Below are 15,645 nucleotides of genomic sequence, written 5' to 3'. Positions count from 1 at the left end.
AAAACAAGTAAAGTAAAAGAAAAAAATTGTAAGATGTTTTTCAAAATGGTAGGGTGAGGGACAATTAAAATTTGGAAAAGCATTTTTTTTTTTTTGTCTGATACGGAATAATGTTCCACGTCTTTTGTTGAAGCAGGTATCTAAAGAAACTTGTGAAGATACATATATAGACATCATATATATCCACAAGTGAAGCAGCTTGTCAGATTTTATTAAAGAGAAATTACACATATTTTTATGTTGTGGGATTTTTTCCCATTTTCTGCATTTTAGTAAAAACAATAAGCAAATAAAACATTTAGATTTTACAGTTTTAGGTACATCAAGGTCACAGCCTAACGGTCTGGTGTCCCTTACCCTTCCGACTTCTTGAATCTCATAATTTTCTTAGTAACACAGACCCAGAGTAACAGTCTTGACATTGATGAAGTCATAAATGGCGATGAAAGGATTCTGTCAAATCAACTGACTGAATGATCAATGAAGTGATCAATTGGTCAGTTTGTTAAATATTTGGAAGGGTCAAATAATCCCTTCAAAATACAACAGCATACATATATTTGAATATTAGAAAGCCCTAGCTGTGATAACAGTGTAAACATACTTCCTTCTATGTTTCTTGATAAGGGAGAGAGTCTCCTGACAGATTGTTTCACAATTTTTCGAACGCTCTTCAGAGAACACTTATCCAATCTCCTCCCCAATTGATAGCATGTGTGTGTTAGATGGCTCTTCACTAAGTAAATAATAGTGCCGCCTTGACTGGCGTCTGTGCTGGTGGCACATATGCACCAACCAATCGTGGACGTTGCCAGCCTCCTCTGGCCCCTGTGCCGATGGCATGTAAAAAGCACCCACTACACTGAGTGGTTGGCATTAGGAAGGGCATCCAGCTGTAGAAACACTGCCTGATCAGACTGGAGCCTGGTGCAACCTCCTGGCTTCCCAGACCCTGGTCGAACCATCTAACCCATGCTAGCATGGAAAACGGACGTTAAACGATGATGATGATGTATCAGAAGTACCAAAATAAATATCAATATTGGAGGACCTTAGCTGTGGTATTGGACCATATAAGAAAGTAAACAAATTCCTTCCTATGCTTTAGATTGATGTGCGTAAAAAGGATAGAGATCTCTTGGCGGAACCTTTCACAATTTAAGTCGGTTGTGTATCAGAATCAGCCCCTCAGATGTTGAAAAATAATAATATTTAATATTTAAAATGTAAAAATGAGAATAATTTTTCAGAGGTAGTTACGAGATTTGCCTCTTCCTAAGCTCTGTCCTGAAAACCAATCTGTGCAGAGAAGCTTTCAACTAAACATCGTAATACAGAGACGTCCAGAAATTTGTCTCCAAGTAATGCTTAATGCAGGAGTGGCAGTGTGAGTAAGAAGCTTGCTTCCCAACCGTGTCGTATTGGGTTCAGTCCCACTGTGCAGCATTTTAGGCAAGTGTCTTCTTCTATGGCCCCAAGCCAACCAAAGCCTTGGGAGTGGATTTGGTGAACAAAAACTGAATGAGGTTCGTCGTATGCGTGTGTCCTCCACCACCGCTTTACAACCGGTGCTGGTTTGTTTACGTCCATGTAACTTAGCGGTTCAGCAAAAGAAAGTGATAGAATAAGTACCAGACTTCGCAAAAAGTACTGGCGTCGATTCATTCAACTAAAAGTTCTTCAAAGTGGAGCCCCAGCATGGCCACAGTCTAATAACCGAAACATGTAAAAGATATGAATGGTCAAAATCCTAATTTTCCAAATGCCTGAATCTGGTGTCTGACTCATTGCCATATTAATCTTTAACAGAATGAAACTATGTTATGGAATTATAAAACAATTTATGTCAAGAGATATCTTATAAAACATGGGAAATGCACGTTTGTCTCGAGTTTATATCGAGGATATTTAGGAACTTTTGACAGCTTTTTTATAATTTTTTTTTCTTTTGATCCCCCGTTACACTTTACCAATCTAAATTCCCTCTGCCGTCATAATTGATTGTTTTGGTACAATGACAGCAATTTCGTGGAAGCGGGGGTAAGTTGAGTACATCGTCCCCCAGTACTCAACTGGTACTTGTTTTATCGATCACTAACGGATGAAAGGTAAAGTCAACCTCTGTGGAATTTGAACTCAGAACGTAAAGCGGACAAAATGCCGCTAAGCAGTTTTCCTAACGTAGTAACGATTCTGCCAGTTCGTCGCTTCTATCATAATTAATTACGTTAAAATATGTCATTGGAAAAGTCATTTTAACGCGATGTGCATATCTGCTAGATGTAAGATAGTTGTTACACATAGTTGTAGCTTTGGCGCCGATTTAGAAATTCGAGCCGTGATTACCCAATCTTTTCTATCAGTTTGTCCCTGACTTATATTATCCAATATGCCCTTCCACCAGGAGTGGAGCCTGCGGCTTAATTTGACTCAACACGGGCAAAGTACAATTTGAGAGGTAGTGGTTGCCCTTTCTAGCAAATCCGACGACCTCATCGAGCCCCGTCTCTCTCCCTCAGTTACCTAGAGTTATTTCCCTTGCTTAACATGGCTGTTTTCTCTGGATGTTGGCCTCCGACGTTCTTTTCCCCTGTTGCTCTTTTGGTAAGTTCATCGCTATTTATCAATTCTGCTCCCAATCGACATGTGCCAACAACTGTGCTGGTATCATACATACCTTCCCACTAACATTCCTCTGTTGTGAGACTGTTCCTGGCTGCTTTAATTGTCTCCAGTTTCGCGTCGGAATCGATGTCTTTTAATGTCGCGGTGGCGGTTCCCGTCTTGGAATCGTCTTCAAACCTACTTTAAGCCTCCTGTGTCGCAACGGTTTCTTTATTCCTTTCTACAGTAGAAGAAATATCGAAACAATGAAATATCATAACAGGAGCGGAAGACAAGGAGGACAACCACCATAATTATAATTGTTATTAATTGGTGTAAAGTGCCCCCACCAAATAACAAAGTAAATACCTGACCCGTTTCTATCCTGCGATTGATCCCTTTATTCTTCTAGAACAGCTTTATTCTATTCTTGTTTATGTTTTAATGTGTACATTCAGTAATTTCCTTTTGCCTCCAATTCTTGAAAATATTGTCGAACTTTCGTTGTATGGAAAATTGCTCACGTTTATCAAATTGACCCTTAAATTGTTTATTGATTAAATTTCACGAATCATATGAAGAAAAATAATAACTTCAATCCATTTACACAAACTCACGCGTTGTTGAATAATTTGGTTGTTTCCGAAATAATTCATAAATAAAACACGAAACTAAAATTTTAAAAAATCGAAACGATGAAATGTTCTTTGTTTTGGTTTGTATTCGTGGCGTGGAGTCCCAAGAAGCAAAGTAAACCAGTAATTATCCTATCAAGATTCTGTTCCCTATTTAAACATCTTTAATTAGTTTAACATTGTTTTATTGCAAACAAGCTTCAGCAGCTTTTTTTTTTCTTCCTTGGTCCCAATGAATCTATGTCTACTGGATTTGAAACAGGCATGGACAACTTTTTTCCAGATGCGGACCACACTGAGACATGGCTCATCACGGGGCGAGCTGTACTACTAAACGAATTCAAGATAATTTTTCATTAGGCGTGCTATTCAAAGAGCCCTGTTGGTCGCAGTTTCCTCATGTCTTGTGTAGACTGCACTTAGCACATCACCAAGGCGTTACTGAATATTGCAACGAATGTTCAACCCAACACAGTACCCCTCCAGACACACACACTGTGACTCCGCATATGTTCAAAGGTTCACACTAAAGATGCCATTCAGAAAGTTTCACGAGCCACAGTTTGTCAATAACTGCTTTAAAACACACAAGACCGTTCGTTGCTTCAAAATCTGTCTCTCGTATATACAGTCCATCTGTGGTAACCCCGTTCTGTCCTCTTGTAAAGTAATCATTATATACCAACAACACTGCCAGACGTAAGATAAAAACAAAAAAGTTTAGCTTCTGCTGTTCTCCTTAATCCAAACCCATGTAAATAAGATTCCTGCTGCGGAAAGGAATTCTGATGTTTGAATGAACCTCTCAATATTTATCACTGTCACTAATTTTGTTAGACATTTGCTCAACATAAACAGTGCACCACTGGCCCTATGTTCTCTCTCTTCTAAACTACTATTACTACTTATGCTCGACTAGTAATAATAGTAGCGCCACCGCCACCACCACCAATTAAGTTCGATTATAAATCAATAGCTGTTTTCTGTTTCACAATTTTGTGATACACTAGACTCATTATCATAGAACTTCAATAATGGCATCGATATTTTGGAATGATATAAATGAACTTAATTTAATAGCAAAGTGATATTGTTTCAAAATGTTGTAACCTTATCGATTAAGTAATGGTATAATGTTCTTTCCAATCTGTTAGATTTTGTTTTGTAGAAGATTAAGGTTACAAACTGAAAATGCAGTCACGGAAGGAGCTAAGTTAAAGTAAGGAAATGATACTGGGAAACGCTATCGCGAAGTTGGAAACATCATCTTTTTACGTCTGCGTTCCATCACGTCATGGGTCGGACGTCTTTCCAAGATCGAAGTTAGTCTATATAATATGTGATCGACTTAAACAGTCCTTTAGATCTCATGACTTTACAAAATCTGACATAAAATAATATTTTATGTTAAAACTTTTATTTGCTAAATTAATTTCAAACTATTCATTGCTATAGAGTTATGAAACTTGCTTTGCAACCACGGGATTTCGGGTTCAGCCCCACTTCACAACACTTTGGTTAAACGTCTTCTACTGTAGCCTTGGGTCTCCACTGCCTTGTGAGTGAAATTTGGTAAACAGAAACTGTGTGGAAGCCTATTGTGTGTGTGTGTGTATGTATTAATATATATATAAACACACACACATACACACACACACACATATATATATATATATATATCATCATCATCATCGTTTAACGTCCGCTTTCCATGCTAGCATGGGTTGGACGGTTCAACTGGGGTCTGGGGAGCCCGAAGGCTGCACCAGACCAGTCAGATCTGGCAGTGTTTCTACAGCTGGATGCCCTTCCTAACGCCAACCACTCCAAGAGTGTAGTGGGTGATTTTATGTGCCACCGACACAGGTGCCAGACGAGGCTGGTGGACAGCCACGCTCGGATGGTGTTTTTTATGTGCCACCGACACAGGTGCCAGACGAGGCTGGCGAACGGCCACGATCGGATGATGTTTGTTACGTGCCACCGACACAGGTGCCAGACGAGGCTGGCGAACGGCCACGATCGGATGGTGTTTGTTACGTGCCCACAGCACGGAGGCCAGTCGATGCGGTACTGGCTACGGCCACGTTCGGATGGTTTTCTTATGTGCCACCGGCACTGGTACCACAAAGATACAAATTCCATTGATGTTCATAAACACACACACGCACACACACAAGTGTTTGTCCCCACACACCACTTAACAACTGCTGTTGGTGAGTTTATTTTCCCATAACTTATTAATTAATTATAGCAACCCCATCACTTGATTGGTACTTTATTTTATTGACCCCAGAAGAATGAAAGAGAAACTTGTTCCGAGGACGTGAAGAAGTAGCTTAAGGCATTTTGTTCAGCTCTGATTCTCTCTTATCCTCTGCCCCACCACATTGGAGATAATGTATTCCTTTGATTTTGGCAGAGCACATGCAGCAGACAAACCCCTATTAATACACTGGGTTTTACTAAGGCAGCAAGCTGGCAGAAAACCATTGGCACTCCAGTCAAAAGGATTAGCTGGGCTTTGTCCAGCTTTGCATTCTGAATTCATAATCCACCTTGGTTGATTTTGCCTTTTGGCATTTATAAAATCAGTACCGGTTGAACGGGGGTGGGTATTCACCCAGCTCCCCCCTCCTCACACATAAAATTTCCTGCCTTGTGCCTATATTAGAAACGATTACATGGAGTTTTCTTTCGTTCTTGATAGAAATTATTAAGTATCCAATAATTCCTTGTATGTATTTTTCTGTGATAATGTGGTTATGTGTAAATCTTTGTGAATAATGTTGATAGGTTTGAATCTATGTGATAATGTTGATGTTGGGACATGATAAAATGGATATGTTTGAATGAATGCGATAATGTTGATGATATGTTGAAATCTATGCAATAATGGTGCCATGTTTGGATGTACATTATATAATATTGGTAATTTTTGGTGTTTGTTTTGCAGCCGTGCAGCCACCGTAAATGTGTGAAGTTGTGTGACAACCATGTTAATGTGTATCAATGAAGAAACCACAGCTTTTCAAACTCTTGGTGGGACTCAGTTTAGTGTTTCTGCTCTTTCAGTTTTTTCTCATCCGTATCTTCTGGAAACGTGTAAGTCTTTGCTCTCTCTCTCTCTTAATAAAGTTGTCTTTATATTTACTATTTGCAAAGTTTACAATATCCAAAACGGTTCCTAATGTGGAGAGCTGTACAAACTATTTGTGCAATGATTCATCCACTAAAATATCCAAATGCTCACATCTACTTTTGTGCATGGCTTTTGTGAAGGCGCATGGCTCAGTGGTTAGAGCGTCAAGCTTACGATCGTGAGGTTGTGAGCTCGAATCCCAGACCAGGCTGCGTGTTGTGTTCTTGAGCAAGACACTTTATTTCACATTGCTCCAGTTCACTCAGCTGTAGAAATGAGTTGCGACATCACAGGTGCCAAGCTGTATCGGCCCCTTTGCCTTTCCCTTGGGTAACATCACTGAAGTGGAGAGGGGAGGCCAGTATGCATGGGCGACTGCTGGTCTTCCATTGACAACCTTTCCCGGACTTGTGCCTGGGAGGGTGACTTTCTAGGTGTAATCCCATGGTCTGTGTCGTGACCGAACTTTTGTGCAATATTTGACATTTACTTAGTGATTCTCTCACTGCAACTTAGTCACTGACACAATTCCACTGCAACTGTTGCAGTGTGAGTGACCAGACTGCAGTTGGTGCAACAAAAACTTTAACACCAAATGACAGACATTTCAGTGAAGTTAAGCCTTTGTGTAGCTTTGAATGGCTGATAGGTCTTCCCTGCTGTAAATGATATTGTTGTTTTTAAAATGTCTGTTTGCTATTGGTAGGATGATACCCGGAATTCGGTAAATTCTGAAAACCTGATCTATACATCTGAAGATAAACATCATGTACAGAAAACACAGTTTCCAAGAGAGGTGAGGATTAAATATTTAAAAAAACTGTAGGAAATATTTCTTTTAGCATAAATCTTTTTTAATGTTTTTCAAACTAACTTCCATTTTCTTTAAAATTGATTTGAGTTTTCTTTGATGCAGCAATCATATATTTACACCCCACCTCCTGGCCCATGCCAAATCCCTCGTCATTGTTCCTCTTTTCCAGCACCCTAGCAAACCCCATCTTTTACTGGATGATTTTCCTAATGCTAATCACCGTAATTCATTCAATATATTAAAGCAAGACACAAAACAACCTTGTTTGACCCATCAATCATTTACTGTTAATCCCAGAAGCTCATAGAAACCATGCGAAAGCAGACATAGCAGTCGGATGCAGTCCTCTGGTTCATCAGCTCTTCTCAAACCATCCAATCCATGCCAGCATGGAAAACAGACAATAAACGATGATGTTATCATGACATACCTTATAAATGGAAGCTACATCAGATTTCTTCCTAACAAAGTCTATTTCTTGTCTGAACTGTTTTAATCTTCCATCAAATTCCTTCATCTTTTAATATCCTGCAAATGTTTTCTTATTAAACTTTTCTTTTTATCCTTTATACTTATCCATATTCTATCTTATTCTTTTTTCTCCCCTAAAAACATCTCAACTTTGTAAATCCTTCCCTTTTTGCCTTTCAATCTTTCACTAATTCTGTAGAAATACTAAAAAATAGGCTGACCGTAAAAGACGATAAATCCAGAATTAACTTAACATATGCTATTCTTGCATACATTATAAATTCCAAAATGTAAGCAGAAACCTAACAAAGGAACAAATGGAAAATTCACACAGAAGACAAGGTGTTGCTCTTCCTTTGTCAGTTGTTGTCCAAAAGATCCTTACAATTTCATGTCTTTAATGATAATATTGTTTTCTTTTGGTGGCACCAAAAGTGAGAAGCTGCTGGGAGTAACAAGTGAATGTTTGAGGACAAAGTCAAGCACGACACAGATGTGTGTGTGTGTTTATAATATTCATCAGTCATTTGGTAGCCTGCTGTATTGTAGTCATGTCTGTTTTACAATATCTAGTCTACTTCTCCACACTGAAATCAAGATTTTTTCCCTTCTTCTTCGTCCTTCATAGAAATCATTGAAATAAACCAAGAATGACTCTAAATACTTCTTTTTTGTATCTTGTGAAAGAAAACTATTTTCATTGTTTACTTTTGCTGTTTATCAGGATTTCATTTTGAAGAATTGCATTGAAGTCAACGTTATATATAACCACAATTTATAATATTCTATTTCACAGGATGTTGCAAAAGTGTTTCTTAGTGTTTGTGCTGAGCTGAAAGTTCCAGTTTTCTTACTCGATGCCGATATTTTGAGCAGCCTCAGTCCCGACAAAGCATCTCCAGTCTCCATCAACTATAACTGTCAGTTGAACTGTCGGCCACATGTTACTTTTGGAGTGAACTTTAAGTACTGGGACAGTCAGGTATTTATGGCTTATTACCTTCAGTGGTTGGTCATCTCATTTCTCTTGTTATTCAGATTGGCAGGGACGACAGAAATGGCTGAAAGTCTACCTCTTCTCTAAAGCCCTCCAAAACGTTTGAACATCATTTTACAAAGATAAGAAGAATGTGAGCAACAAAAAACATGATAAGAATTTATCTTCTTGTCGTTTAGTTGTTTCAGTCATTGGACTGTGGCCATGCTGGGGCACTGCCTTGAATGGTTTGGTTGAACAAATTGACCCTAGTGTTTATTTTGTTAAACCTGGTACTTATTTCATTGGTCTCCTTTGCTGAAAATGCTAAGTTGCAGGAATGTAAACAAACCAACGCAGGTTGTCAAGCAGTGGAGAGTAGACACACACACACAGATTTATTTCTATATTGACAGGAGTATACACCCTTTTTGTCTATACACATCTATACATGTAGATGCTTAGAGTATAGAGGTATTATATTATCTCTGTAGACAATGGATGAACTATTGTGGCCCATGTGCAAGTGTTGCATTGCTGGCATTAGGACACTTTCTTAAAAGTATTTCACTGCAATGTTTTAAACATCTGATATCAAAATGAATTCTTTTTTTTTTTTTCTTAGAGGAAAAGAATAGAATATATTTATTGATATAACAGAAAATACTTTGATTATAGTAAAACCTGTTTGAGTTTTAGTAAACATTTTGAAAAAAATGAAAATGCCATCTGCAAGCATTTTGACCAGTGTGCTAACGATTCTGCCAGCTTACCATCTTCAGGGAAAAAAAAATATTGATAACGAGGTGTTTTAGTTTATTTAATTATTTGTATATTCTCAGAATATTGACAACAATTAATGAAGAGGAGGAGGAAAAGGTTGTTCCCTGGTGTTGTGGTTTGTAACTGTTTCAGCATGATTGACGATATCTAATTGACCTGATTTATATATTTTGTTTTGTTATGATTTTGTTATGATTTTGTTATGATTTCTTATTTACATGAAATCTTGAGCCAGTGAGTTCTTGCTACTTCTTTTATTTTAAGTGGGGGTTTTAAGGCCTATATAAACCGTGTGAATGGCACTGATATTACTATTCATGGTGTGTGTGTGTGAAAAGTGTTTACATTTAGGAAATTCACCCATTTCTTGAATTTATTCATTTATTATAAAGCAAATTACTAAGGACATACAAACTCCCCTCTCCCCCCCCCCACCACCACACCAACTTTATTCAGTTTCTCCCAGTAAATGTAATATTAATATCATTTAATTTCAAAATTGGTTTGGATGTTATTTAATTATTTCTTTCCTTCTTCCCCTTTTTTTCCCCCCAGGGTATTACTCAAATGTTAATAAGTGATTTCTTCATCCATAGTATTAAACAAGCTGATCCACGTTTTCGTCATGACACCATCCCAACTCATTTCTTTTTGTATCCACGGAACGCCCAACGCCACACTGTTATTCAAGTTGTTATGTTTCACATTCGGCTTGGTAGTTACTTCTGGCATGGAGCAATTAGTCCGCTTTCTCGACTCAACAGTGTTCTGCCATCGAAAGCTCATGGGGACATCGTTTATGGCGTTCATGCTGGAGCATATGAAAAGTGAGTCACAGTTTCCTTATCAACATCATTTCAACGTAATGAAAACAAACAACTTTGTACAAATAGTTGAATGCTTGAATAAATTTGTTTCAATATTATGTTATTTCCAATCCTATCAGGGCTAAATAATGCCATTCTTATCTGCTACTTCCATAAAATAAATACCAGTGATATATTTGGGCTGACTGAATCAACTGTACTCTGTCCTTATAAACAGTTGACTTATGCAGTATAACATTCTGTTTCATTGTTATCAAATAGTTTGTCCTGTGCACAAAATGTCTGCAAATTCTCATGGAATCGGCTTGAACATTTCTTGGTTTGTTTCAGGTTTGAATTGGATGAAGCCCAGGTTGACAATATGACTGTCTACGTTCCTCAGCCTCCTGAACAATTCTTAAAACAAATTCCTCATTCAAAATTTATTGAATGCAATAGCACACGTGCCAGGAAATTTGTGGCTATGTATGGATTAGACAACTCAGAAGCCAGCCAAAAGTTCCAGAGGAAAGCTCGTCAGGTGTTAGCTAAAACCAAACATCTTTTGGACAGTTTGGAAATCAGATTTTGGCTCAGTAGTGGAACATGTTTGGGTAAACCATTATTTTTGCATTTTCATCAAACTATTCTCATTACCAAAATGTTTTACCCTTTAAAATAACAAAATTCAGAATTGGTAGAATTCTGGCAAATGAAAAGTTGACTAATAACCACTTTGACTAACTTCAAACATTATTCTCTCGGTTGTGGATGAAGACTATTCATAATCTCTTATTATAAAAGGCAGATTTTATCTGCCTCCCTTTGGGAGTTATACAAATCTACAATATAGGATTTCTTCAATTACAATTTACCTACCATTTTTGAGAGTACAATGCATCACGTCATGCCAGGTCCAGTTTTTAAAATTTAAACTCCAATTAAGCAAAATTTACAGAAAACTCACATTCTGGTGTGTGTGTCAAATGCTTTTCTTAGTCTGGTTTACAGCACACACAAATGCACACACACAGTGGGCAACGAATAAAATGAAAGTAATTGACTTACTGTAGTGAGTGATTCTTTCACTCTGCCTCCCACTTCCTATTTCAACACATAGACACGCAAATATATAAATAAAATTGTAAGCTAACGTGCGTGTGTGTGAGTGGGTGTGTGTGGGTGTGCGCGCGTGTGTGTGTGAGGGTGCGTGTGTGTGTGTGCGTGTGCGTGAGTGTGTGACAGGAAAGTTTTTTACAACGAATATAACACCTATATCCAAGTAGCAGAAAGATAAGACAGTAAGGTGTGATTTGAGGGAGATTTGGCTGCTATTTCTACCATGTCTAGCTGCCATGTAGGGGTCTCCCTCATAGGCTCATACATACATATATACATAGATAAGACAGTAAGGTGTGATTTGGGGGAAATTTGGCTGCTATTTCTACCAGGTCTAGCTGCCATGTAGGGGTCTCCCTCATAGGCTCATACATACATATATACATAGATAAGACAGTAAGGTGTGATTGGGGGAAATTTGGCTGCTATTTCTACCAGGTCTAGCTGCCATGTAGGGGTCTCCTCATAGGCTCATACATACATATATACATAGATAAGACAGTAAGGTGTGATTTGGGGGAAATTTGGCTGCTATTTCTACCAGGTCTAGCTACCATGTAGAGGTCCCCCTCATTGGCTCATATATATATACATACATAAGACAGTAAGGTGTGATTTGAGGGAGATTTGGCTGCTGTTTCTACCAGGTCTGTTAGGCCTTCTCATGTAAACTCAAGCTTTCTCATGCCTTGAACATAAGACCAAAGCAGAGAATGTATTCTTTTATTCTTCTGCTTTTTCCAGCCATTGGTCTGTGGCCATGCTGGGGCAATGCCTTGAAGAATTGTAGTTTAATGAATCAACTCCAGTTTTATTTTTGTAAGCATTGTACTTATTCTATCCGTTTCCTTTGTCAAACCACTAGGTGACAGGGATGTAAACAAACCAACATTCGTTGTCAAGCAGTGGTGGAGGACAATCACAAGCACAGACATGCACACACACACACATACATGCATACACATATACACACATACATACATACATACATATATATATATGTGTGTATATATATATTGCAGCGTGGAAGGTGTTTGTAAGCCATTTAAGAAACACACAAAAACCGTTACATTCACTTCAACATTTAAATTTAATTTGCCAAAATATTTTCGTCGCTTTCAGACCGCGACCTGTTCACTGACAAAAATATCGTGCTAACAGGTCGCGGTCTCAAAGCGACGAAAATATTTTGACAAATTAAATTTAAATGTTGAAGTGAATCTAACGGTTTTTGTGTGTTTCTTAAATGGCTTATAAACACCTTCAACGCTGCAACCATATCGCAGACTCAATAGAGTTTAGTTACCCGAAGCCGAATCTCACTTTGATTAATTGACTAGTAATTAAAATCATTTCCACAATTCACACAAATATTGAAATATGCTGAATCCATTAAATGTTAAATCTCATTAAAAGCTCATAAATTGTCAGGATTCGGATGTTTGTTTTCATCACTGATCTTCCTTTACCATTTAAACAATGCTTGGTTTCTTGAACTTTATTTCACTTGTCTTTCTTTCAGGTTGGTTCCGACAATGTGGTATAATTCCTCATAGTAAAGATGTAGACATTGGCATTTGGATAAAGGATTACAATCCACAGTTGATTCCAACATTCCAAGAAAATGGTTTTGTTCTCAAACTCATGTTTGGTAAAGTAAGTATGAACAAACTTCTATTCATACTACCAAAATATTATGGAAATGCTATTTATTTTTAATAATATTGACTAATCAATGGGTTTTTTTTTATTTTTAGGTATCTGATAGCTTTGAGTTGTCATTTGCTACAGGGGACATCAAATTAGACATATTTTTCTTTTATGACACCCCAAAATATATGTGGAATGGTGGTACACAGGCCAAGACAGGAAAGAAACTTAAGTAAGTTTTATTTCATTGTTTTAAAAGTCAATGTAACTTGACAAAATAAAATCGTTAATTATTTAACCTACAGTTCTATATTTAAGAGATGAGGAATTATCTACATTATTTACATTTGACGGATATTTGTCCTCATCTTGTTTGTTGTTAACACAACGTTTCGGCTGATATACCCTCCAGCTTTCATCAGGTGTCTTGGGGAAATTTCAAACCTGGGTTCTCATTCCTAAGGTATTTTGTTGTTGTTGGCGGCGGCATCATCATCATCGTTCAGGTCACCGGCGTTCAGGCTACTAACCCCAAGATTCTGAGTTTGATTCCAGGCAGTGACCTGAATAATAATAACCATAACAACAACAACAACGAAAATACATTAGGAATGAGAACCCAGGTTCGAAATTTCCCCAAGACACCTGATGAAGGCTGGAGGGTATATCAGCCGAAATGTGTTTACAGCAAGCAAGATGAGGACAAATATCCGTCAAATGTAAATAATGTATTTAACCTACCATTCATTCATGCAAGAAACTATATTTTTTATGCTTGAAGTATGTTTAGTGTTGCTGTAATCGAGTTTTGTGGTTAAGTGCTTAGTGTTATCTTTGTCTGTTTACATTTTTAGTTGTGTGTATTTTGGGGTAATATTCATAACCGTTACAGACTTTCAAACTGATTAAGTTAATGGAAATTGATGAGGAAACTTGATGTTTCTGAAGAGAAAGCATGTTCATGAATGGCTTTCTAGAAGTTCTTAGTAGCATGGTAACGAATTAAGTGTAACAATGTGTGCGTTTGCATCCTGTAACTTTGGGCTCTCAAAGAGGGTGGAACTTCAGCTTCTAAAGGGAGATTCCAGATGGGAACTAGTTATAAAAAGTGTAATCTAGTTTTACCATAATCAAGTCTATGACTAAATGAAAAAAATTATCAACAGCATTCAAACATTATGATACACTGACAAAAACCTTGGAAGTGGATTTGGTAAAAGGGAAACTGGAAAAAGCCTGTAATGTGTGTGTGTTTCTGTTTCCTTGTCTTGACATAGCATGGTAGTCGTAAACAGGCATCACTGTCATAAGAGTGATGTCATTTATTCCCAATCTTTCATGAAAACATGTCCAACCATGGAGAAATATTTCCTTGTTTGGAAACAGGTGAAGGCTGGCAACAGGAAGAGTATCCAGCCGTTGAAGAGCATCCTTCAACCAATTCTGTCTGACCCATGCATGGAAAGGGGGACATTAAAATGAACGATGATGAATGATAATGTTGATTTTGTTTACTCTTTTACTTGTTTCAGTCATTTGATTGCGGCCATGCTGGAGCACTGCCTTAATCAGAAACATTTCTTATTCTAATTAACCACACCACTTAATTCCAATGCATTGCTTTGTATGTAATGAAACTTTGCTCTGTCTTATAGGTACATATTTTCTAGATTTACTCTCTGCTGGAGTGAGTTTTTAGACCTGTGGATTCGAGTTCCCTGTGACACACTATCTTATATTACAGCGAATTATGGTAAAGACTGGTTCAAACCAGTTAAAGAATGGGATTGGAAAAAAAGCCCTTCGAATGTTCATGACAACGGAGTCTGGCCTGTTGAAGAATGGGACACTGTAATTCAAAGATTTTGAAGAATCTTTATTGAATATTTATTATTCAAATAGATTTTAATTCATTTATTCAAGATGAACTGTTTTGTTTTTTTTTTCTTTTTATTGAAAAAGTATTTAAACTTTAAAAAAAAAAGAAATAAAGATTTCTTTACATAGTCTTGACTTTTCTTAATATGCCTACTGAGTGTATGGTTGGGTGTGCTTGTGTATTGCAGCCGCTGCTGTTGGAATAACTCACATTCATGCGGTGATACTCACTACATAACACACAAACAGACAAAAAACTAGAGACGTCTACAGCTTTCAGTTGTTTTGTCATTAGCTTTTTTCAAATAATCCTTGGAAAAAAAAGATTATTATTTAACCGTTTTGTTACCATATTTCTGTTGAAATATAATGCTTTTGTTTCATTAATTTTGAGAATAGGGAAGAATTTAGTGAAATAAATTTGTCATTATTAAACTGCTGATTGGAAGTTAAAATGTCAGGAAATTTTGAAGACAAGTTTTAATTTGTGGCTGTGTGGTTAAGAAGCTTGCTTCCCGACCAATTGGTTTCAGGTTCAGTCTCACTGCGCAGCACATTGTCTTCTATTATAACTGTAGGCTAACCAAAGTCCGTTTCATATAGACGTACATACATCTTTCACTTTCTTTCTCTGTTGTTTTCGCTTTCTCTTCTTTCGATTTCTGCTCTCTTGGAATAAAGTTTTATGGAATGAGTGGGAGAAACACAGAAAAGATGTAATCTCTCCAGAAACAGGAGGATTGTAGAAAACCGAAGGCAAGAGCCTG

General features: G+C 37.5%; 1 protein-coding gene across 1 annotated transcript; it reads left to right on the top strand.

Moving 5' to 3' along the window:
* The first annotated feature begins 2,454 nt into the window (after positions 1-2,454).
* LOC115223457 (fukutin) lies at positions 2,455-14,970 on the top strand. The gene is made up of 9 exons (XM_029794040.2): positions 2,455-2,604; positions 6,196-6,344; positions 7,088-7,177; positions 8,463-8,648; positions 9,981-10,252; positions 10,583-10,845; positions 12,873-13,006; positions 13,108-13,232; positions 14,656-14,970. The coding sequence occupies exons 2-9, from the start codon at positions 6,252-6,254 to the stop codon at positions 14,867-14,869; spliced, it is 1,377 nt and encodes a 458-aa protein (XP_029649900.1). The 5' UTR covers positions 2,455-2,604; positions 6,196-6,251; the 3' UTR covers positions 14,870-14,970.
* Positions 14,971-15,645: the final 675 nt, after the last annotated feature.

This window comes from Octopus sinensis, linkage group LG23, assembly GCF_006345805.1.
Source record: "Octopus sinensis linkage group LG23, ASM634580v1, whole genome shotgun sequence".
Lineage (NCBI taxonomy): Eukaryota > Metazoa > Mollusca > Cephalopoda > Octopoda > Octopodidae > Octopus > Octopus sinensis.
The sequence above is the reverse complement of the archived record's forward strand: the minus strand, read 5'-3'. Positions and strand labels throughout refer to the sequence as shown.

What these genes read in the sequence shown, in the direction of transcription:
- LOC115223457 (XM_029794040.2), top strand. Translation starts at nt 6,252, where the DNA reads ATGAAGAAACCACAGCTTTTCAAACTCTTGGTGGGACTCAGTTTAGTG. An exon ending in TTAAGTACTGGGACAGTCAG is followed by an intron (nt 8,649 to 9,980) that starts GTATTTATGGCT and finishes TTTTCCCCCCAG; the next exon opens with GGTATTACTCAAATGTTAAT. An exon ending in AAGACAGGAAAGAAACTTAA is followed by an intron (nt 13,233 to 14,655) that starts GTAAGTTTTATT and finishes TCTGTCTTATAG; the next exon opens with GTACATATTTTCTAGATTTA.